The 23084-nt window shown below is 41.4% G+C and overlaps 1 protein-coding gene across 7 annotated transcripts in view; it reads right to left on the bottom strand.

The window, feature by feature from the left end:
* map2k5 (mitogen-activated protein kinase kinase 5) overlaps positions 1-17469 on the bottom strand; it is a 351751-nt gene extending 334282 nt beyond the window's left edge. For 3 of the 7 annotated variants that reach the window (XM_048615807.1, XM_048615805.1, XM_048615806.1), the window contains exon 1: positions 16821-17469. In XM_048615807.1, coding sequence (XP_048471764.1) covers positions 16821-16961 — 141 coding nt within the window. In that variant the 5' untranslated portion in view covers positions 16962-17469. The remainder of the gene's footprint in view (positions 1-16820) is intronic. The other 4 variants (XM_048615808.1, XM_048615804.1, XM_048615802.1 and 1 more) reach the window with 3 other exon arrangements.
* Positions 17470-23084: the final 5615 nt, after the last annotated feature.

Here is a 23084-nt window from a genome sequence, read left to right on the forward strand (position 1 = left end):
TCAGCTTTCCTGCTCCTCTGATGCTGCTTGGCCTGCTGTGTTCATCCAGCTCTACACCGTGTTATCTAGAATTGAAGACTGACAGCTTCTGAAAATGCCAATGAAGGTCTCAGGTCAACCAAAGGCCCTTACGGAACAAAAACGTTTGGAACATTGGTCAGTTTTCCTACAAAAATGTAGATGTCTTTTCATTCAAGTCAGACTTTATCAAATGTTGTGGTTGCAAAATAAATCCCAATATCTAGTTTTTAAAAATAGAATCAAGAATGTTTGATATAGAGAGGTACAGCATCAAAGTCTGCAGTACTGACACAATAATGGATGGGTAGAAAATAACACTTTTTAATGGCTACTGCAAACCAAGGTCTTAAAGACAACCTGTTCCTTTAGCTCTCACTTTCTTTGACAATGGATTTCATTTTCCAAGAATGATAAATAAATGATGAAAATTATTTAACCCTTGATGATGACTATTGCACTATTACAGCTCAGACTCCACCACCATCAGCAACCAGCTGTTGTAAGTTGGCATTCTTTACACTATTCATTTGCCAACTCATTGGATAACAGCTGAGCGGCAATTAGAATCAAATGTTCGGACTTTCAAGAACAAACCATTACTGCACCAACATGTATTGCCAAATTAATGCAGCATGCTCTTTGCCACTGTGGCTCACAAACATATAGTCTACAATTCCAGGATCCATTACTTTGTGCAAAAAAACAATATTTTATAATACAAAAACAAAGTTGCTGGAAAAGCTCAGCAGGTCTGACAGGAAAAAACCAGTTAATATTTTAGGCCCGGTGACCCTTCCTCAGAACTGATGGTGGCTGCGAAAATGTCAGTTTATATGCAGAAAAAAGGAGGGGCTTGGGGTATGGCGTAAACAATAGGATAGAGCCGAAAGAGAGAGAAAAACAGTTGGACAGACGCAGAGTTGATAACGATCAGGCTCGGAGGGTGAATAGTTGTTAATGGGGACTATTAGTGACTAACAACAGGTGGTGTGTGATGGCAGGCTATGTGGTAACAAGGCCTGGTGTGGTGGGGTAGGGGGCTGGGACATGGGAAAGTTTAGGCCCTAAAATTATTGAACTTGATATTGAGTCCGGAGAGCTGCAGGGTCCCCAAGCGGAAAATGAGATGTTGTTTTTTCAGCTTGCGATGAGGTTCACTGGAACACTGCAGCAAGCCAGAGACAGAGGTGTTGGCCAGGGAGCAGGGTGGTGCGTTGACGTGGCAGGCAACAGGTAGTTCAGGGTCCTTTTTGTGAGCAGTACGTAGATGTTCTGCGAAGCGGTCACCCAGTCTACGCTTTGTTTCCCCAACGTAGAGGAGACCACATTGTGAGCAGCGAATGCAGTAGACTAGATTCTGGCAAAGACCTGAACTATCCCCACCCACCACCATCCTCCTCCACTTGACTGAGCTCGTCCTCACCCTCAACAACTTCTCTTTTAACTCCTCTCATTTTCTTTGGGTAAGACAGGTGGCCATGGGTAGCCGCATGGCCCTAGTTATGCCTGTCTCTTCATGGGGTACATGGAACATTCCTTGTTCTAGTCCTATTTTGGCCCCCACCCACAACTCTTCCTCCGATACGTTGATGATATCATCGGTGCTACTTCCCTCTCTCGTCTGGAATTGGAAAACTTCATCAATTTTGCCTCCAATTTCCACGCTGCCCTCACTTTCACCTGGTCTATCTCTGACTCCTCCCTTTCCTTCCTTGACATTTCTGTTTCCATTTCTGGGGATAGACTGGCCATTAATATCCACTACAAGCCCATTAACACCCACAGCTACCTGGAACTATGCACCCTCACACCCCATATCCCATAAAAACTCCATCCCGTTCTCTCAGTTCCTCTGCCTCTGTCACATATGTTCACATGAAGCCAATTTTGACAAGGAAGCCTCCAAAATGCCCACCCTCTTCCTCAACCAAGGATTCCCCAGTTGCGTTGTCGACAGGGACCTCAACCGGGTCCGACCCATCTCCCGCACTTCTGCCCTCACCCCTTCTCTTCCCTCCTGCAACAGCAATAGGGTTCCCCTTATCCTTACCTACCATCCCACCAGCATCCACATCCAGAAGATCATTAGATGCTACTTCTGCCACCATAAGGAAGATGCGACCACCAGACACATATTCTCCTCCCCTCTCTTGTCCGCCTTCTGCAAAGACCGTTCCCTCCGGGACACTCTAGTCCACACTTCCTTCACCCCCAACACCACCCCACAGCCCTGTGGCACCTTCCCCCGTAACCGGCGAAGGTGCAACACCTGCCCATTTACCTCCTCCCTCCCCAGTATCCAAGGGCCCAAACATACCTTCCAGGTGAAGCAACACTTCACCTGCACTTCCCAGAATCTAGTCTACTGCATTCGCTGCTCACAATGTGGTCTCCTCTACAATGGGGTAACGAAGCGTAGACTGGGTGACTGCTTCGCAGAACATCTACATACTGCTCACAAAAAAGACCCTGAACTACCTGTTGCCTGCCACTTCAGCGCACCACCCTGCTCCCTGGCCAACACCTCTGTCTCTGGCTTGCTGCAGTGTTCCAGCAAAGCTCAACACAAGCTGGAAGAACAACATCTCATTTTCCACTTGGGGACCCTGCAGCCTTCCGGACTCAATATCAAGTTCAATAATTTTAGGGCCTAAACTTTCCCATGTCCCAGCCCCCCTACCCCACACACCAGGCCTTGTTACCACATAGCCTGTCATCACACACCACCTGTTGTTAGTCACTAATAGTCCCCATTAACAACTATTCACCCTCCGAGCCGGATCGTTATCAACTCTGCGTCTGTCCAACTGTTTTTCTCTCTCTTTCGGCTCTATCCTATCGTTTACTCCCTACCCCATCGCCCTCACTTTTTTCTGCATGTAAACTGACATTTTCCCAGCCAACATCAGTTCTGAGGAAGGGTCACTAGACCCAAAACATTAACTGTTTTTTCCTTCACAGATGCTGCCAGACCTGCTCAGCTTTTCCAGCAACTTTGTTTTTTTTTCTGACTCACAGCATCTGTAGTTCTTTCAGTTTTTATTTTATATTTTACAATAGTTACTACTCTCTCCTGTTGCAACCAGCTAACAAACCCTAGAATACTTTTCCCAACTTCCTCTCAACAAGTAGAAAGCTGACTTTCTAACTAGTCTAGTAAGTAGCAATGAGAAAGTTCTCCATTGTATACTGCTGGTATCTACCACAAATGTGTGTGTGAACAAGGTTCAATGAAAGACAGAGTCAGAGTGTGTAGTAACCCTGAAGAACTAAATTGCATTTATCTCAATGTAAAAGGTCTTACAGGTAAGGCTGATGAACTCAGAGCATGGTTAAGAACATGGAAATGGGACGTCATAGCTATTACAGAAACTTGGCTGAAAGACAGACAAGACTGGCAGCTCAATGTTCTGGGTTTTAGATGTTATAGGAAGGATAGAGGAGACAGGAAGGAGGGGCAAGGGGGGTAGCATTTTTGACAAAGGAATACATTACTGCTGTACCTAGGGAAGATGTTTCTGAAAAATCGTCTAATGAAAATATATGGGTAGAAATTACAAATAAGAAAGATCACTTTGATGGGTTGTACTATAGGCATCCCAGTTGTAAGAGGAAAATTGAGAAACAAATACGTAGGGAGATCCCAAATATGTGTAAGCATAATTCGGTTGTAATAACGGGGGATTTTAATTTTCCAAACATTAACACTATGGTAGTCCCAGTCAAAGGTTTGGATGATGAAGAATTGGTCAGATGTGTTCAAGAAAATTTTCTTTATCAATATGTGGATGCTCCTATTAGAGAAGGAACAAAACTAAACCTTCTTTTGGGCAGTAAGGCAGGACAGGTTACTGAAGTAAAAGGGGAGAAACACTTTGGGTCTACCCATTATAATTCTATAATTATACAGATCTACTCCAAAACATTATACTTCTATTTTTTCAAAATGCTTATAGAAAAAGATAATCCTTCCATAAAAGTTAAAGTTTTCAACTGGAGTAAGGTAAATTTTAATGGTATGAGACAAAAACTTTCAGTTGACTGGAGTAGACTGTTTGCAGGTAAAAGGACATCTGACATTTTCAAAGGCATTTTGTTCCTGTTAGAGTGAAGGTAAGGCTGGCAAAATTAAGGAACAATGGATGAATAAAGATATTGACCTTCTCGACAAGAATAAAGGGGATTTTTTTTGTAAGATATAGACAACTTGGTTAAATTGAATCTCTTAATCAATATAAAGAGAGTAGGGGCATTCTTAAGAGAGAAATCAGGAAGGCAAAGAAGGGATATGAGATAGCATTGGCCGATAAGGTAAAGGATAAAGGATAAAGGATAATACAAACACATTAAAAACAGGAGGGTATATAGAGGGAGGATAGTGCCGCTTAAAGATCAAGGAGATCATCTTTATGTTGAATCCCAGGAAATGGAAGAGATATTAAATGAATATTTCACATCAGTTTTTACTGTGGAGAAAGAAATGAAGTCTAGAGAACGCACAGAAATAAAATTTGATGTTTTAAAAACAGTTTACATTACAGAAGAGGAAGTTCTGGGGGTCTTAGAGAATATAAAAGGTGGATAAGTCTTCAGGACCTCATCTAATGTTTCCAGAACGTTGTTGGAAGTAAGGGAGGAAATTACGAGACCCTTGCAGAAATATTTGCGACAGGTGAGGTGCCTGATGACTGGAGAGTGGCTAATGTTGTACCTTTGTTTAAGAAAGGTTGTATGGAGAAACCAGGGAACAATAGACCGGTGAGTCTGATTTCAATCGTGGGTAAATTGTTGGAGATGATCATAAAAGATAGGATTTATAGACACTTAGAGAGGCAAAAATTGATTAGGGATAGTCAGAATGGTTTTTGTGCGAGGAAAATTGCATCTCACCAACTTGTTTGAGTTTTTTGAGAAAGTTACCAAAACGATTAATGATGGCAGAGCAGTAGACATTGTTCATTTGTATTTTAGCAAAGTCTTTGACAAGGTTCCGCATGGTAGACTAATTAGTAAAGTTAGGTCACATGGGATTCAGGGTGAGCTTGTCAATTTGATACATACTTGGCTTAAAAGCAGGAGACAGAGAGTAATGGTGGAGGGTTGCTCTTCAGACTGGAAGCCTGTGACCAATGGTGTTCCACTGGGATCGGTCCTGGGTCCTCTTTAGTTTGTCAATTACATAAATTATTTAAATATGGCAATATACAAGGCATGGTTAGTAAGTTTGCGGATGACACCAAAATTGGTGGCATAGTAGACAGTGAAGAAGGTTTTCTAAAATTACGGAGGGATCTTGATCGAATGGATCAATGGGCTGAAAATGACAGATGGAACTCAGTCTGGATAAATGCGAGGTATTGCATCTTGGTACAACAACCAAGGGTAGGGCTTATACAATTAATGGTAGAGCCTTGGATAGTGTTGTAGAACAGAGGGTCCGAGGAGCACAGGTACATAATTCTTTGAAGCTTGTGTCACATATAGTCAGGGTGAATAAAAAGGCGTTTGGCACACTTGCCTTCATTGCTCAGTCCTATGAGTATAGGAGTTGGGAAATCATCTTGAAGCTGTATAGGACATTCACTCAGAAGATGCAATCTTGTGGAGGCCAAGTCACTGAATATATTTAAGAAACAAATAGTAAACTTCTGGACACTTAATGCATCAAAGGGGTTGCATCAAGGGAATTGAAGTGAAAATTATAGCTCAGCTATTTGGAAGTAAAGTCATGAAGTGCTCTTTCACACAGGCCTCACACAGGTGAGGCCTCTTCTAGAATACTGCATTCAGTTCTGGTCGCCTAGTCATAGGAAGGATATTATCAAGCTGGAGAGGGTTCAGAAGCTACTTACCAAGATGTTGCTGGGTATGGAAGGTTTGAGTTAAAAAGAAAGGCTGGATAGGCTGGGACATTTTTCATTGGAGTAGGAGGTTGAGGGGCGACCTGAAAGAAGTTTACAAAATAATGAGAGGCATAAATAGAGTTAATGGTAGTTGTGTTTCCCCTGGGATGGAGGATTTCAAGACTAGTGGGCACATTTTTAAGGTCAGTGGAGGAAGATTTAAAAAAAAAGACATGAGGCAAATTTTTTTTACATAGAAGGTGGTTTCTGTATGGAATGAACTTCCTGAGGAAGTGGTGGATGCGGGTACAATACAACGTTTAAAAGACATTTGGATTAGTACATGAATAGGAAAGGTTTGGAGAGATATGGGTCAGGACCAGGTAGGTGGGACTAATTTAGTTTGGGATTATGTTCAGCATGGATTGGTTGGACCAAAGGGTCTGTTTCCTTGCTGCACGACTTTATGACTCAATGAATAAAAGCACAAAGAATAACTTGTTTCAATAACAAATTACTTCTTCGTGTTCATAAACTGTTTATGGCAACTTTACGCCCACCAGTGTACAGCATTTTAAGAGCAGCAATAAATTGTACGTGTACGATATTACAATAAAAAATTTCAATGGTTACATACAGAATGAATGCCTGTCAGTGAGGTAACTAATTTAGTTAAACAGAACACTATTATAATCAGCTCTGAGCAGTCAGATTCGGTATTTAAAATGTGCGTGATGGGTTTTTGGACAGTCACCTCCTGTGCTATAAACGTCTACGGTTTTGTAAACAGGATTTTTGTATAAATTTGTAATTTAACATATTACATTGTTAAATGGTTATGATCCTAAACCTGGTCAATAGGTTTAGTCTAATTGTTAGTATATGAGCTGATTAGAGAATGCCAATGTGACTGTATTAAGAATCATGTCTGATTACAGAGTTGAATTTTGAGATGTCCATTGATAAGGAAAATAAGGGAGTGTCTATGCATCTTATATAAAACCTGCCCAGAAAACATCTGATCAGATTCTACATAGGATATTATCAACAAAAATGTGAGTACACAGAATTGGTGGAAAACTTTAATCTTGATTTGAAAATTGGATGGCAGGCAGGAGAGAAAGAACGGGACAACAGTCAGTACTCTGATTGAAAAGCTGTAACATGTGCTGCTCTCCATAGATCATCAATATTTTAGCCATATTTATTAATGATTCAGGTGAAGGAATAGAGATGTACATCCATACTTCACACTAAGTTATGAGGAACAGTAAGTAATGCAACAAGTTTTAAAAATGGACATAAACAGATTTAGTGAGTGAGAAGGCGTCAAAACGAGTTCAATATGGGCAAGCTTAATGTCATTCAGTTTGTACTAAAGATAAATCAGATTTGCTAAACAGTCAAAGAATAATGAGATTTGAAAGTCCATACACACAAATCAGTAAAAGCCTGTAGAAGTGGACAAAAAACACAATCAAGAAAGCTAATGGAATATTGGCATTTATCTCAAAGTGCCAGAAATACAAAAGGGAGGAGGTTATGCTGAAATTATATAGACACCTGGATTGTCTCCATCAGCAATAATGTACTCAATTTTGGATAACACACCAAGAATAACATTCTAGTCATAAAGCGGGTGAAGCACAGATTTTCCATAATGATACTTTGGCTTAAATGGTTAAATTACGAGGAACAGTTGCATAAACCTAGCTTGCAACAAGGGAATTGAAGTGAAAATTATAGCTCAGCTATTTGGAAGTAAAGTCATGAATTGCTCTTTCACACAAAGAAACATAGGAAAAAAGAAACATAAAAAGTACAAGCAAGAGTAGACCATTCGGCCAACTGAGCCTGCTCCACCATTTAATATGATCGGGACCAATCCTCTCAATGCATAATTCCCCTCTTTCCCCATACCCCTTTGATGCATTAAGTGTCCTGAAGTTTACTATTTGTTTCTTAAACATATTCAGTGGCTTGGCCTCCACCACCTTTCGTGGAAGAGAATTACATAAGATTGCATCTTCTGAGTGAAAAAAATTCTCCTTGTTTGAGATCGAAATCTTCTACCCTGTATCCAAAGGCCATGACCACATGTCCTAAACACTCCAGCCAAGCAGAACAAGGGTAGTGGAAAATTCTAATATCTAAAACACTATGCATATTAATGATCAATTAGAGTTACCAAAACTGAAATAGATAGTAGATTTTTGCTCAATAATTATTTTGAAGAGATCAGCAAAGATGAAGGAAATGAGGTTGAGGTGCAGATCAACCATGATCTAATTTATTAATGGAATATGATCGAGGGGCTGAATGATCAACTCCTGCTATTAAATTGTGTATATATGACTATCCACAGAGGCTCCTTGTATGTTGTAAGCAACAATAAAAAAAAGCTTGCATTAATGTAGGATCTTTACCTTGATGAAACATCCCAGGGTACTTCACCTTGAATGTATGTTCTCAAGCAGAATATAACAGGCGGTCACTTAAAAGAATTCAGAAATGTCTTAAAGGAGGAAAGACAGATAGAGGGACAGAGAGGTGCAGAGATTGTATTCCAGAGCTTAAAGCCTTCATAGTATAAAGATCTCTTTGTAGCATCACAAAGGAGAAGGTGCTGGGGAAGCTGAAAGGTCTGAAGGTGGATAATTCACCTTGACTGGATTGTCTAAATCCCAGGTTTCTGAAGGATATAGCCAAGGAGATTGTGCAGGCTCAAGTGGTGATCTTTCAGGAATCACTGGAGTCATAGAGGTCCCAGAGAACTGGAAAATAGCAAATGTAACACCCCTGTTTAAGAAGGGAAGAGAGGCAGAAGACAGGAAATCATAGGCCGATGAGCCTGGCCTCAATCATTATTATTAAGAGTCCATTATTAAGGATGAGATTGCAGAATACTTGGAAGTGCATGGTAAAATACAGCTGAGTCATGCATTGTTTCATCCAGGGGTGGTCATGCCTGACAAATCTACTGGAATTCTTTGAAGAGGTAACAAGTTAGACAAAGGAGAGCCACGGGATATGATCTATTTGGAATTCCAGAAGGCCTTCGACAAGGTGTAACACAGAAGGCTGCTGAATAAGGTAAGAGCCCATGGTGTTGGGGCAAGGTGCTGGCATGGATTGGCTGAACTGGCAGAAACAGAGAGTGAGGTAAAAGGGATCTTTTTCAGAATGGTAGCCATGACGAATGGAATTCCACACTGGTCAGTGTCAGGAACTATAATTATTCACATTATATGTTAACAATCTCGATGAAGGAACTAAGGGCATTATTGCTACATTCACAGATGACACAAAGATTGGTGAGGGACAGGTAATGTCGACAAAGTGGGAGGCTGCAGAACGACTTGGACAGGCTAATAGAGAGGGCAAAGGAGTGGCAGGTGGAAAACAATGTGGGGAAGTGTGAGGTTATGCGCTTTTGTGGGAAGAGTAAAGGCGTAGACTGTTTACTAAATGGGGAAAGGCTTTGGAAATCTGAACCACAGAGGAACTTAGAAGTCCTAGTTCAGGATTCTCTTAAGGTTAACATGAGGTTCAGTTGGTAGTTAGGTACGCAAATGCAACGTTAGCATTCATTTTGAAAGCCTTGCAGGGATGCAGAAGGTTCACAAAAATGATCCTGGCGATGAAGCACTTGTCATATGACGAGCAGTTGAGGACTCTGGGTCTGTACTCGACTGAGTTTAGAAGGATGAGGAAAGATTTAATTGAAACTTACAGAAGTCTAGGAGGGCTGGATGGAGTGGACACAGAGAAGGTGTTTCCACTAGTAGGAAAGACTAGGACCCGACGGCACAGCCTAAGAGTGAAGCACAACACTTTACAACTGAGATGAGGAGGAATTTCTTCAGTCAGAGGGTGGTGAATCTGTGGAACCTTTGCTGCAGAAGGCTGTGGAGGTCAAGACACAGAGATAGATAGCTTCCTGTTTAAAAGGATCAAAGGTTACAAGGAGAAAGGTCAGAGAGTTATACAGCACAGAAACAGACCCTTCAGCCCAACTAGTCCTTGCTGACCAGGTATCCTGAACTGAACTAGTCCCACTTGTCTGTGTGTTTGGTGCATATCCCTGTACTCTAGGGAAAAGACCTTGGCTATTCACCTTATCTATGCCCCTCATGACTTTATAAACCTTTATAAAGGTCACCCCTCAGACTCCTACGTTCCGGGCAAAAAAGTCCAAGCCTATCCAGCCTCTCCTTATAACTCAAACATTCCAGTCTCAGTAACATTCTTGTAAATCTTTTTTACACCCTTTTCCGGTTTAATAACATCCTTCCTATAGCAGGACTACCAGAATTGTACACAGTACTTGAAATGTGGTCCTACCAAAGTCTTATACAGCTATAACATGACGTCTCAACTCCTGTACTCAAATGTTCTGACCAATGAAGGCAAATGAGCCAAACGCCTTCTTCACTATCCTATCTACCCGTGACACCTCTTTCAAGGAACTATGTAACTGCACCCGTAAGTCCCTCTGTTTGACAATACTGTCTAGGGCCCTACCATTAACTGTTTAAGTCCTGCCCAGTTCATCTTACCAAAATGAAACACCTCACATTTATCTGAATTAAACTCCATCTGCCATTCCTCAGCCCACTGGTCCAGTTGATCAAGATTCCGTAATACTATTAGGTAACCTTCTTCACTGTCCACTACACCACCAAGTTTGATGTCATCTACACATTAACTAACTGCACTGCCTATATTTTCATCCAAATTGTTTATATACCTGACAAACAACAACAGACAGGATTTCCCACACACAAAGCTGTGCTGACTATCTCTAAACAGTCCTTGCCTTTCCTGTCTCTAACAGATTCCCCTCTAACAACTTACCCACCATGACATTAGGCGCACCCGTGTGTAGTTCCCTGGCTTTTACTTGCATCCTTTCCTAAGGAATGGCACAACTTTAGCCACTTCCATTCATCCAGCACTTCACTGCCAATGATTCATATCTTTTTGCTAGGTGCCCTGCAATTTCTTCCCTGGCTTCCCACAATGTCCGGGATACACTTCATCAGGTCCCAGGGATTTATCTACCTTTAATGTGTTCTAAGACCTTCACCATCTCCTCTTCTGTAATGTGGACTCTTCTCAAAACATCACTATTTACTTCCCCAAGTTTCCTAGCTTTCATGTCATTCTCCACAGTAAACACCGACATGAAATATTTGTTTAGGATAGACCCATCTCCTGCGCTTCCACACAGATGGCCTTGTTGATCTTTAAGGGGCCCTATTTTTTTCTCTATTTATTCTTTTGCCCTTAATATATTAGTAGAATTTCTGGATTGTCCTTTAGCCAAAGCTATCCCAAATCCTCTTTTTGCCCTCAAGATTTCCCTCTAAGTGTACGCCTCCACCTGTTATACTCCTCAAGGGATTCACTTGATCCCATCTATCTATACCCGACATATGCCTCCTGCTTTCTCTTGACCAGAGTCTCAATATCTCTAGTCACCCAATGTTCCCAACTCCTGCCAGCTTTGCCCTCCACACTAACAGGAGCATGCTGCCCCAGAACTCTTGTTATCTCACTTGTGAAAGCCTCCCACTTTCCAGACATCCCCTCCCAATCAACTTTTGAAAGTTCCTATCAAATACCGTGAAAATTGGCCTTTTCCAGTTCAGAACTTTAACTTTTGAAAGAGGCCTATTCATTTCCATAACTATTTTAAAACAAACAGAATTACGATTACTGGTCCCAAAGTGCTCCCCCACCAACAACTCAGTCACTTGCCCTGCCTTATTTCCCAATAGGAAGTTGAGTTTTGCCTTTTCTCTAGGAAGGCCATCTATATATTGATACAGAAAGTTTTCTTGAACACACTTAAATTCCTCCCCATCCAAGCATTTAGCATTATGGCAATCCCAGTCTATGTCTGGAGGCTTAAAATCCCCTTCTATTATAACCCTACTATTCTCACAGCTATTTGCAATCTCCCTACATATTTGCTCCTCAATTTCCCGTGACTAGCGGGGGCTTATAGTACAATCTCATCAAAGTGATCACCACCTTCTTATTAGGATCAAAAACTGCAGATGCTGGAGATCACATCCATGGGGAGACAGCAACCTAACGTTTCGACTCTGATGAAGAGTCATTTAGACTCAAAACATTAGCTTGCTGTCTCTCCATGGACGCTGTCTGACCTGCTATGATCTCCAGCATTTGTTGTCTTCATCCCCAAGTTATTTCTCAGTTCCACCCATATAGATTCATTGGTTGATCCTTCAGGAATATCCTACTTACTGCCGTGATATTTTCTGCAATCAAAAATGCCATTCCCCCTCCTCTATTGCCTCCCCTTCTACCATTCCTACAGCATCTGTGTCCTGGAACATTGAGCTGCCAGTCCTGTCCCTCCCTCATCAATGTTTCTGTAATAGCTATGATATCCCAGATTCATGTTCCCATTCATTCCCTGAGTTGACCTGCCTTACATATCAGGCATCTTGCATTGAAATAAATATAGTTTAATTCATCAGTCTTCCCTCATTCCCTGGTGTGCTCTTGCCTGCCCTGTCTATTTAACTTGCTTTCTTTAAGTTCTGCACCAGCCTCAACCTTCTCTCTCGTCTCACTACTGCTTAGGGTCCCACCCCACTGCCAGACTAGTTTAAACCCTCCCAAGTAGCTTTAGCAGATCTCCCCACCAAGATATTGGTCTCCCTCCAGTTTAGGTGCAACCTGTACCTTTTGTACAGGTCACTTCTGCTCCAGAAGAGATCCCAATGATCCAAATATCTGAATCCATCCCCCCATGCCAGGTCCTCAATCATGCATTCATCTGCCCTATCCTCCTGTTCCTACTCTCAGTAGCATGTGGCACTGGGAGTAATCCAGAGATTACTGTCCTTGAGGTCCTGCTTTTTAACCTCCTGCCTAACTCCCTATATTCACTCTGTAGGACCTCATTCCATTTTCTACCTATGCCCTTGGTACCAATCTGTACAACGACCTCTGGCTACTCACACTCCCCTGCAACTGCTCCAAGACATCCTTGAGCCTGGTACCAGGAAGACAAAACACCACCCTGGAGTGTTGCTCACGGGTGCAGAAATGCCTCTGTGACCCTGACTAGAGAATACCCCATCACAATTGCTCACTTGGACTTTGCCATAAGGGTTGAAAAACATATCAGCCTAATTGAATGGTAGAACAGACTCAACGGGCCAAATGGGCTAATTCTGCTCCTATATATAATGGTCTTATAGAAAATATGGACACCAATGTGTAAGCAACTAAAATCAGGAACTCGCAAGAATTGGAGGAGCTTTAAACTAAAGTAAATGTTCATTTCTGACAGACTAGTATGTCTCAAGAACTGCCAGTATTTTCATGTTGCTTAACTATTTTATGTAGCAACTGAATATTCTAAATTTGAGGGAATTTAGTATGAGGCCGTAATTTGATTAACATGTTCAAGACATTAAGGGGAATAGATAAGATCGACAGAAGCTATTAATAATTGCTGGAGTGCATAGGACTAGAAGTGATGGCATAAAAATTGGCTGGAATTTCTGCAATAAAATCAGGAAACATTTCTACACACAAAGGATCATAGAAGTCGGAACTCTCTTCTGAAAACAGTTGATGATGATATTAGATCAATTATTAATTTTAAATGTAAGTTTAATAGTTTTGTTAAATAAAGGAATGAATTAAGGTAAGCGGTTAATTTGAAGATCACCGATAATATCACTTAATGTTGTAAAAGGCTCAAAGCGCTAAATGGTCTACTCCTGTAACACCAACCAAATTGAATTAGGAATATACCGTAGCTGAATCTCATGGGAAACAATAAGTAACATGCAGTTTAATGATGCACTAAGACCACGACAATGACAATTAGCAACACATCAATAACAGCAAGAGCTCTTAAGAGGTTTAAATTCTCTGTTTCCAACAAACAAACATCTATTTGCTTTCCCATTCTGAATGCAATAATTTCTGCTGGGATATCCACTGGTGCAAGCATCCCCACTGATTCTTCACCAGATGTCCATTTTTCATGCATTTACACAGAAAGCGAATTTTGTAAGATGGCTAGCATTAGAACGCAACCTGATCTACTCATCTACCACAGCCATACATCTGCACCTCCCTTCACAGCTTATTGCAGATTCTGTGCGAAATCCTGTAGCTCTGTTGATTGTGTGGACAATCTCAGATTTGAACCTACATCCCATAAGCAACTATAACTCCAAAAAAAAGGGCATTTCATTCCACTCCGCATTATAAGTTCCAATCTATGCCAATATTTAGTATTAACAATCCTTATTTTAAGTTTTCATCTGAAAACATCAAGTCAACATCAAGCAACTTATCAAACTGTCTCCATGTCTCTAAACAAAAAGTATTCACAGAAAAGGACAAAGGTAAACCAGAAATAAATGTTTTGAATTACAGGAATGACATTGTTAATGTAAGAAAGGGCATGGACAAAGTGGATTAGGACCAGTTTCTTCTGAGAAAATCTACATCAAACCAGTTGGAGTCTTTCAAAAAGGAAATAGTGCAAGTGCAGGCCACCTTCACGTAAAATATGAATTCCAGAGAATTCTTGATATCTAGGAAAGTACAATATTGGATAAAGAAAAGCATGGAAGGTTAAAACAGATATCAGAATACCAGAAACCCTAGAGGCATACAGAAAATGCAGGCGTTTGCTGAAGTAGTAAATTAGGAAAGCAAATGGGGGTGCATAAAAAAAAGGGCAGGTAAAATGGAGGAAAATCTGAAGGTATGTAGTAAGTATATTAGGAGCAAGAGGATAACTAGGAAAAGAATCGTGTCTATTAGGTACACAGGTGGCAAATTATGGATGGAGCCAGAAGATCTAGGTAAGTCGTTAAATCAGTATTTTACAACTATGTTCATGATAGAGAAGAACAAGATAGTTTTAGAAATAAGGGAAGAGAACTAGTGTACTCAAACAAATTACAAAAGAGCGGGTGGAGGTGTTAGTAGTATTAGCAGCCTTAAAACTGGAAATGTCCCCAAGCCCAGATAGAATACATTCTAGGCTGCTGTAGAAGGTAAGGGAGAAAATTGCAGGGCCCCTGACATGAACTTTCTGGACACTAAACATCTGAATCTCTAGACACTGACACTTAACCTGCTGCCGGTTTTGGGAGTCAGCCAGAAAGGTGCCGAGGATTGTAGGACAGCTAATATGATACCATTATTCAAGAAGGGTGACAAGGATAAACCAGGGGTTTATAATCCAGTGAGTCCAACACCAAGTGAAGGGAAACTTTGGAAAAGATCCTGAAGGACAGAATTAATCTCTACTTGGAGAAGCAAGAATTAATCAAGCATATGAGAGGGAGATCATGTCTGACAGGTTTGATTAGCTTTTTGAGACTAGACGTACAGAGGAGATAAAACAAGTGTACACTACATGGACTTCGAGATGGTTTTTGACAATGACTTGCTGGGCCACTGATCAAGAAGGTAAGAGCCCATGTGATCCAGGGCAATTTGCCAAATTGGATCCAAAACTGGCTTAATGGCAGGAGTCAGAGTGTGACAGTCAAAGGCTGTTTTTGTGACTGGAAGTATGTGTCCAGTGGCATTCCAGAGGTGCTGGATCCCCTGCTGATTGTAATGTACATTAATGGTCTAGGCATGAATCTAAGATTTGATCAGTAAGCTTGCACATGGCACAGAAATTGGTGTGGTAAACAGTGAAGAGGAAAGCCTTAAACCACAAAATGATATAGACAGGGTAGTCAGATGGGCAGAACAATGGAATTTTATCCTGAAAAGTGTCTGGTGATGTATTTTGGGAGGACAAACAAGGTAAGGAAAGGCTTTAAATTGCTGGACCCTAGGAAGTACAGAAGATCAGACATACGTTGGTGTACTTGTCCACAGATCCTTGAAGGCAATATGGTAGATTTGTTAAGGTAGTTAAGCCATCATATGGGGCACTTGCCTTTATTAGTCAAGGCACAAAATACAAGAGCAGAAGATTATGATGCAGCTGTATACAATGTTAGTTAGGCCATGGCTGGAATACTGTGTGCAGTTTTGGTCATCACGCTATAGTACAATTTAACTGAAGCAGAGAGGGTGGAAGAGATTTATCAGGATGTTGCCTGGACTGGAGTGATTCAGCTATGAAGAGAGACTAGACGTGCTGGGGCTGTTTTCCTTACAGCAGAGAAGACCAAGGGAGGAACTGACTGAAGAATACAAAATTATACAGCGTATAGACAGGAAGAAACTTTTCCCCTAATGGAGGAATCAATAACCGGGGTAGAGATGTTATAGGGCATAGAAAGCAAAAGGTGGGAGTACCTAGAATTTAGTGTTTGAAACGGTGGTAGACACAGGAAGGATCACAATATTTTAGTAGAATTTGGATGATTACTTGAAGTGTCTTAGCATACAAGGCTATGAACCAAATACTGGAACATGGGGCCTGAGTAGATAGATGCTTGATGACCCAAGTGGACACGACTGAACCAGAAACACATCAGATCTTCATTTCGGAAACTAACAACCCATCAGGGCCTCAGCCACAAAAACAGCAGTCGATCAAGTCCTCATCCGTGAAACCATAAACCTGTCAGGGCCACAATCCCAAAATTAGTCATTCAGAAGTTAGTATCCAAATCCGTAGCCTGTCATGTCTTCTACACACTAACTGCCCTGCCTGTCAGGTCCTCACTCCCAAAAGTAGCTGCCTGAGGGCTGCTCGGTCCCGGAGACCAGCAGCTCGCCGGCTCCACGGCCCAAAAAAACAGGTCGTCAGGTGTCCACATCCAAACCAGTAGCCCGTCAGATCCTCTGCCCACAAATTCCGCAATCTGTTAGATCCTATTCAGGAAACTAGATTTGTCAAGCCTCCATCTCCGTAATCAGTAGGCCCAGAGGTGCCCACAACAGAAACCAGCAGCCTGCCAACCGCACCAATCTTACCAACATATCCCTGAAGAGCAGCGGCGAGCCTAGCGGGATGCTCCAGTCCACATCGCCGCCGTCCGGGACCTTGATGCGGATGACCAGCTGCTGCTGGGGCGGCGGCTGCGCCTTGGACTCCATCTCACGGGGCACGAGCATCGCTCGCGCGGGGCCTCATTCTCTACCTCGCGACTGACCGCGAGCCCGGACCAACAGCCAACGGCTGCCCGCGAGCCTGGACCAATGGCCAACGCTCGCCTCGATCACGGACTAACAGCTTCGACTCCAGGTAAGGCCTCAATCTCTCGTATGTGTCTCTCCTGCACTTCCTCCTGCACCGACAGCCTGCGTTTGCGCGCCGGCTGGCCTATTAGCTTCGACCAATAACGTGTATTTTGTTCTCCCTTCTCAAGATGCTTCAAATGTCTCTCTATTTTGTTTTCTTTTCCCAGCAGTTATCCGCCGCTGTTAATTTGATACCGTGGCCCTTACTTCATCGTGACAGTTCCACTTTCTTTTTACTTGTGTGTTTTTGTTGGTTTTTCTCCCTCCTTCGGTTTGTAAATAAAGGAATAATAGTAACAGAGGCTTTTGCATTACAATCCGGAACAAAAATGATGGGAGGTGGAGATCGCCGGACCCGTGTTCGAAAACACATCCCAGAGCCGGCGGACGTCTTTCCTGCCTGCTGCAGATGGGGAGGAGCCCAGAAGCTAACCTCCCCCAGGAATAATTGATAATTCACCCCCTGGTCCCTACCCAAGCACTCCAGAAGTAAAATCACAATAACATTAAATGGAAAAAAAAGTACCTTTTGTTATTGATCTTATTAGTTATAAAAGGATTGAAAATGGGCATTCCGAATCCCATAGACTGATTCTGGGGGTGGGCCAGGCAGGGTTGGCAAACCTCGTAAAAGACAAGGTAGAGTTTTTTTTTAAAAATGGAATCCTACATCACTGATTTATTATAACTTTTGAGTTTGCAGATAAAGACAGTTTCAAATATGAATAAAACAGACTTGGCAAATACAACATTTTTCAGCATTTTACTCTTTATTCTTATCAGACTTCAATGGTAAAGCCAAGTTTGTATTTTAAAGCGTACAAGTTACAGAAGGAAGAATTGTGAAGCCAATATAACATGCAACCAGTACGTTGCTGAATATAAAGAAATTCAGTAAGTTTCTGCTTCATCCACCCAAACTTCAATAGCATCTCCTCGTGGTAACGGACCACAAATTTGTATGTAGTTATCTTGTTATAGGGGACTTCTCTCAGTGGCTAGCTCTGCTGCCTCACAGCGCAAGGAACTGGGGTTTGAATCCACTCGAACGACTGTCTTTGTGGAGTTTGCACGTTCTCCCCGTGTCTGTATGGATTTTTTTCCCACAGTCCAGATTAGGTGGTTGGCCATGCTAAATTGCCCAGAGTGGCCAGGGATCTGGAGGTTAGGTGGATTAGCAATCGGAAATGCAGGGTTACAGGGATACGGTAGGCGGGATGAGTCTAGGTGAAGTTTTTTTCTGAAGAAGGGTCCCGACCCGAAACGTCAGTTTTCCTGCTCCTGGCTTTCTGTGTTCCTCCAGCTCCACACCATGTTATCTCAGACTCCAGCATCGGCAGTTCTTACTATCTCTGAGTGAGTCTAGGTGAGATGCTTTTCAGAGGGTCATTGTGGACTTGTTAGCCTGAATGGCCTGTTTCCACACTGTACGGATTCTATGGATTCTCTCGATCCTGAGGTCAATTAGTCTATTATGTATAAGGACAGGACAGTTAAGAACAATTTATAGCATGTCTAACTGAAAGAAATATCCCAAGACAATTCATAGGAACATGATAAAACTGAGTATGACGCCAAGTTACAAAAGCTGATATTGAAAGCAGCTTCATGTTACGCTGAAAAAATTAACACAATCCTACAAGGTTGGGAACAGACATAAGAAGGGCCCAAAATTTACAAGGCCTGCTGGTATATCAGTTTCCTGACCCTCTTTGTCAATGTGTATTCATGGCCTGGTACGTTCACCCATGTCTCAGGTAATGTGTGTTTAATTTCTGCCACACACTACACACAAAGGTGGCTATAGGTAGCAGTCACATGACTACAGTAAGCCACCCATTGTACTAAGGATACAATTGGATTTCTCCAAACATCCCCTGTAAGAATTCGCATGCACTATCATTTGCCATTTGTGTAAGTTATCCAATATACAGGGTTATAAGAAAATTATCCTTCACTAATAAAAATGTTTATTAGACTAACTTTAGTCAGTTCCACTTTTGTCAGTCTCTACAAATGCATTATTCAATCTATAAAGCACACAATTCTCCACATGGCATATGCACACTGTCGTTGGTTGTTCATCTGGTATGTGGTCATTTCTAAGATGGGTTCTTGATCAGGGCATTGTTATTCCCATAGTGAGCACTGTTGCCATGGTAACAGCTGATGCTGATCCACTTCTGTTGCTGTGGAACAGTGGAGCTCTGGGACTGATGGTCATTCTGTAGTCTGTACATGTGATGAGATCACTTTCCTGATCCACTGCCTGCAGTGAAGGAACAGTTTCTCTACTAGCACTGCATCTGCAGTTGCAACGATATATCTGGTTGTTCATATTCATCTGTGTTACTGAAGTGACTACTACCCTATGCAGGTCTCAAGTTGCCTCATAAATTGACTTGTATTGAGAGTGCTGCATATTTATACTCTAACTGATTCTCCAATGCTCTATTCTGGCAATGAATTGTCAGTTTTATCAAAGTGAAGTTTAGCTTTCTGCTGTTTCACCTTGATTTTGTCCCTCATGCCTATTACTACGTCTGGAATCAATAGTATTTTTCACTATTTGAAGAGTAGTTAGTAGTTGTACTTCCCATTCAAAGATTGCCTTGTACAAGTCTGTGCTGGATTTGCCTGATTTCTTTATGGTTCCTTTGGCAATTTTCATTACAGTTTCAGCCTTTGCATTTTACTGGAGATAGCGTGGATGATATTTGGTATTGAATTTCCAATCTTTTAGGAACCAACTCAGTTCCTGAATTAAGACGTGTTGTCATTCATCACAATGTTTGGAATACCATTACACCTGAAGTACGCTCTCAAAAACTCTACAATCTCCCTGGTAGTTTTTGACATCGGCTGGTCTAACTCCTGGTCATCAGAATAGTACTCGAGGGTGACAAGATAATCACTTACAGCAAGAATGAAGAGGTCCACTTTAAGCTTCATGTCTGGGTGTCATGTGTCATAAAAGGCTCTTCAGCTTTCTTACTTTGGTATTCACTACAAACACTGCACTGGCTGATGCAGTCCTTAATCTCATTGCCTATATTTGGCCAGTAGAGCACTTTTGTTGTCTTCTTCAGATGACATTCAATTCCTTGATGGCTCGTATGGATCTCTTTTCTCATCTCCTTACAAGAACTGATAATATAAATAAGTCCAAGGCAATAATTTGTAATGCAGCAGAAAGTATTGCAGTAATTTAATAGCTTAATTGATGTGAACCAGAATGTCTGTAACCTTTGACTAACTTTACCAATCACGCATACAGAAAGGTAGGGTTCAGAGCTATGTATGAAAACAATCCGATTCCAATCCGAAGGAAGAAAATGCAGAACTACAGCAGTCTCACAGAGTGACTATTGTTTCATTTTTTTATTGCTCTGTTACAAAATGATCAATGCTTGGATATAGGTAGAATTTGTGGATGGCTAAAAAAATGACATGTAGCTAATCGCAAAGGAGAGTTTGTTGACGTTTAATGTGGGGAAATTTGAGGCAAAATGTGTGGGATGGTGAATAAGGACAGAACATATTCATTAAATTATTAAACTCTAAGAGGATAGGATGAGTAAATATAATTGGCCTCACATTGTTTTTAATATATATTTGGAGGAAAAGTTTTTAAATAAGCTGTTTTTTTTAAAAAATTAGTTTAAAAGGACAGATCATAGGTTTAGGGTTAGTAAAGCCAGTCTATGCTTTCTAATTTGTGGTGTTATTTTAGGAAGATGCCAAGATCAGGGAGATGGTAGAAGGGATTCAGCAAGACAAAAGCAGAGAATGAAGGGGTTATTATTTTACACAAATATAATTAGGATATGGAATGACCTACTGAAAATGTTGGTTGAAATGCTTATCATATTGTCAAAAATGCATATAAATGTCAAAATATGAGAGATAACTATTGATCTAAAGTAGAAGGATTTTTGAGTTCGGACTGATACCACCCAGCGTGTAACCGTAGAATTTTGGTCATTTAGTACATAATGCAATCTTTATGCTGTCTCTCCAAAGAGCTATCCACTTCATTTAATTCCATTGTACTTTTTCTGGAGCCTTTACAATTTTTCTACAAATATTATCCATCTTCCTTTTAAAAAATCATTGTAGATCCTCTAATATTCAACTCCATGTGGCCAGTGCCTTCGCCAATCTGCCTGCTGTTCCTGTGTCTGCTTGTGCATTTCAATGAAGTCACAAACTGCCGACACCCTGGAGTCCTATCATGCCTAGAGCTGAGACCCAGCAACCATTGATGTTCTTTCTTTGGACAGCCATAGACACATGGCAGTGACATGCTCACTAGCATGTGTACTCGACCGTAATCTAGCTGAAATAGCCACCAAATATCTGAGTTGGTGGAGGGTGCAGAAGTCAGCCTTGCTGGTACAGCCTGCAAGGGATCTGTGGCTTTTTCCTCAGAGGTGGAAGAAATGGTGTCTTGCTGGACCATACTGCTTGCTGTCAAGTCTTTACTGATACTATTCATATGGCAGGAGACAAAAGAGAGAATGTGAAACAAGTGGTAGAAGTTTGTGCACATTAAGAATACTTTCAGAATGGCAATAATGGGAAAGCAGCACCGCAGTGGCTGATGCTTGCTTGTCAGAACATGGAGGTTTTGCCATTGCCACATGAGCAGTCATGATCCTCATCAGCAAGGGCAAGCATTCTTTCCTCAAAGTGAGTTAGGATCCATATGTTGGGCACCACAGCACCCATCTTAGCTCTCCACCCTTATTGTGGGCTGTATTTATTTTCTGGAAATAAGATATAGGGAGGGATTGAGTGAGATGAAACTAGAGGGCACAGGTGTTAGTGCTGATAAAGGTGGGGATGGCGTTGAGGTGTCACAGGCGAGTAGGCAATGCAGAGGCCATGTAATGTTCGTAGGGTAGGGGTATTGGGTGAGTAAGAGCAATCGAGGGAAGCTGTTGCATGCAACAGTGAGAGTGGTAGACCTTGACCCTTGTTGGGAACTGGTTGCAGTAGCAGAGATAAAGTGAGTATGAGGTAATAGAGAGAGATGATGGTGGCACTCAACCTTGTGGAGTGCAGAATGTCTTTGAACACTGTTCGTTCCTCCAGTCTGTGGAACTAGGAACCATGGACTGACCCAGGTGACTACCTTAGACCAGGCTGATGACATGGACTCCTGTGCTGGTCCTGCTGGTTGAGCATGAGCCTCCACTGCACTACACCATCCACCAGGACATCCACATCCCTGTCTACCAAGTGGGATACTAATTTCCCTGTGTACATTGTATCTGAAACAATTCACAATAACCGTGCAAGGCAAATCCAGACTGATATCATTTGACCTAGTACACAACTGCATTTTATATAGCGAGTACTTCCATATGCAGCAAGATATGTGGTGTATAGATAATAAGGCAAGTTTAGGAAGATAATGTAAGAAAATTCATTGTGTCCCACAGAAAGAAACTCATCATGAAACTCAACAAAATTGACACTTGAGCCGACTACTGGTAAAATTCAGCCCTCCGAGATCATTTTGTGTGTAATGCTCTACATTTCTGTCGAATGATGAACTCTACACTCTGAACACATAATAAATCAGGAAGAAAATTGTTGAAATGTTTCAAACGAAAAGAAATTACTTCACTGGGGTGGACTGTGCATCTGAATGTAATAGATCTGTACAGTGGATAATTTAAATTGTATTAGATCCCATCAATATTCACAGCTCTTTATGTTTTTACAGAACATGACAAGGTAAAGGATGCATTTGACAGTGCTATCTGGTATGATAAAAAAAAGTTCAATTTCTGTATAATTATAATACTTCCACAACTTTGCTTCTTTCCTATAGAAGGATGTCATTTGCTGTAAAATATTAGCTGTTTATATTGTGAAACTTGTAATGTTTGGATGGTTACTTATCAATATGAAATTACATTATATTGGATTTTCTTTAAAATAAATTAAAAACTTATGCATATCCACTGAGCCACAGCTAACATCTAC

This window comes from Rhincodon typus, chromosome 33 (genome assembly GCF_021869965.1).
Source record: "Rhincodon typus isolate 14 chromosome 33, sRhiTyp1.1, whole genome shotgun sequence".
NCBI classification, from domain to species: Eukaryota; Metazoa; Chordata; class Chondrichthyes; order Orectolobiformes; family Rhincodontidae; genus Rhincodon; species Rhincodon typus.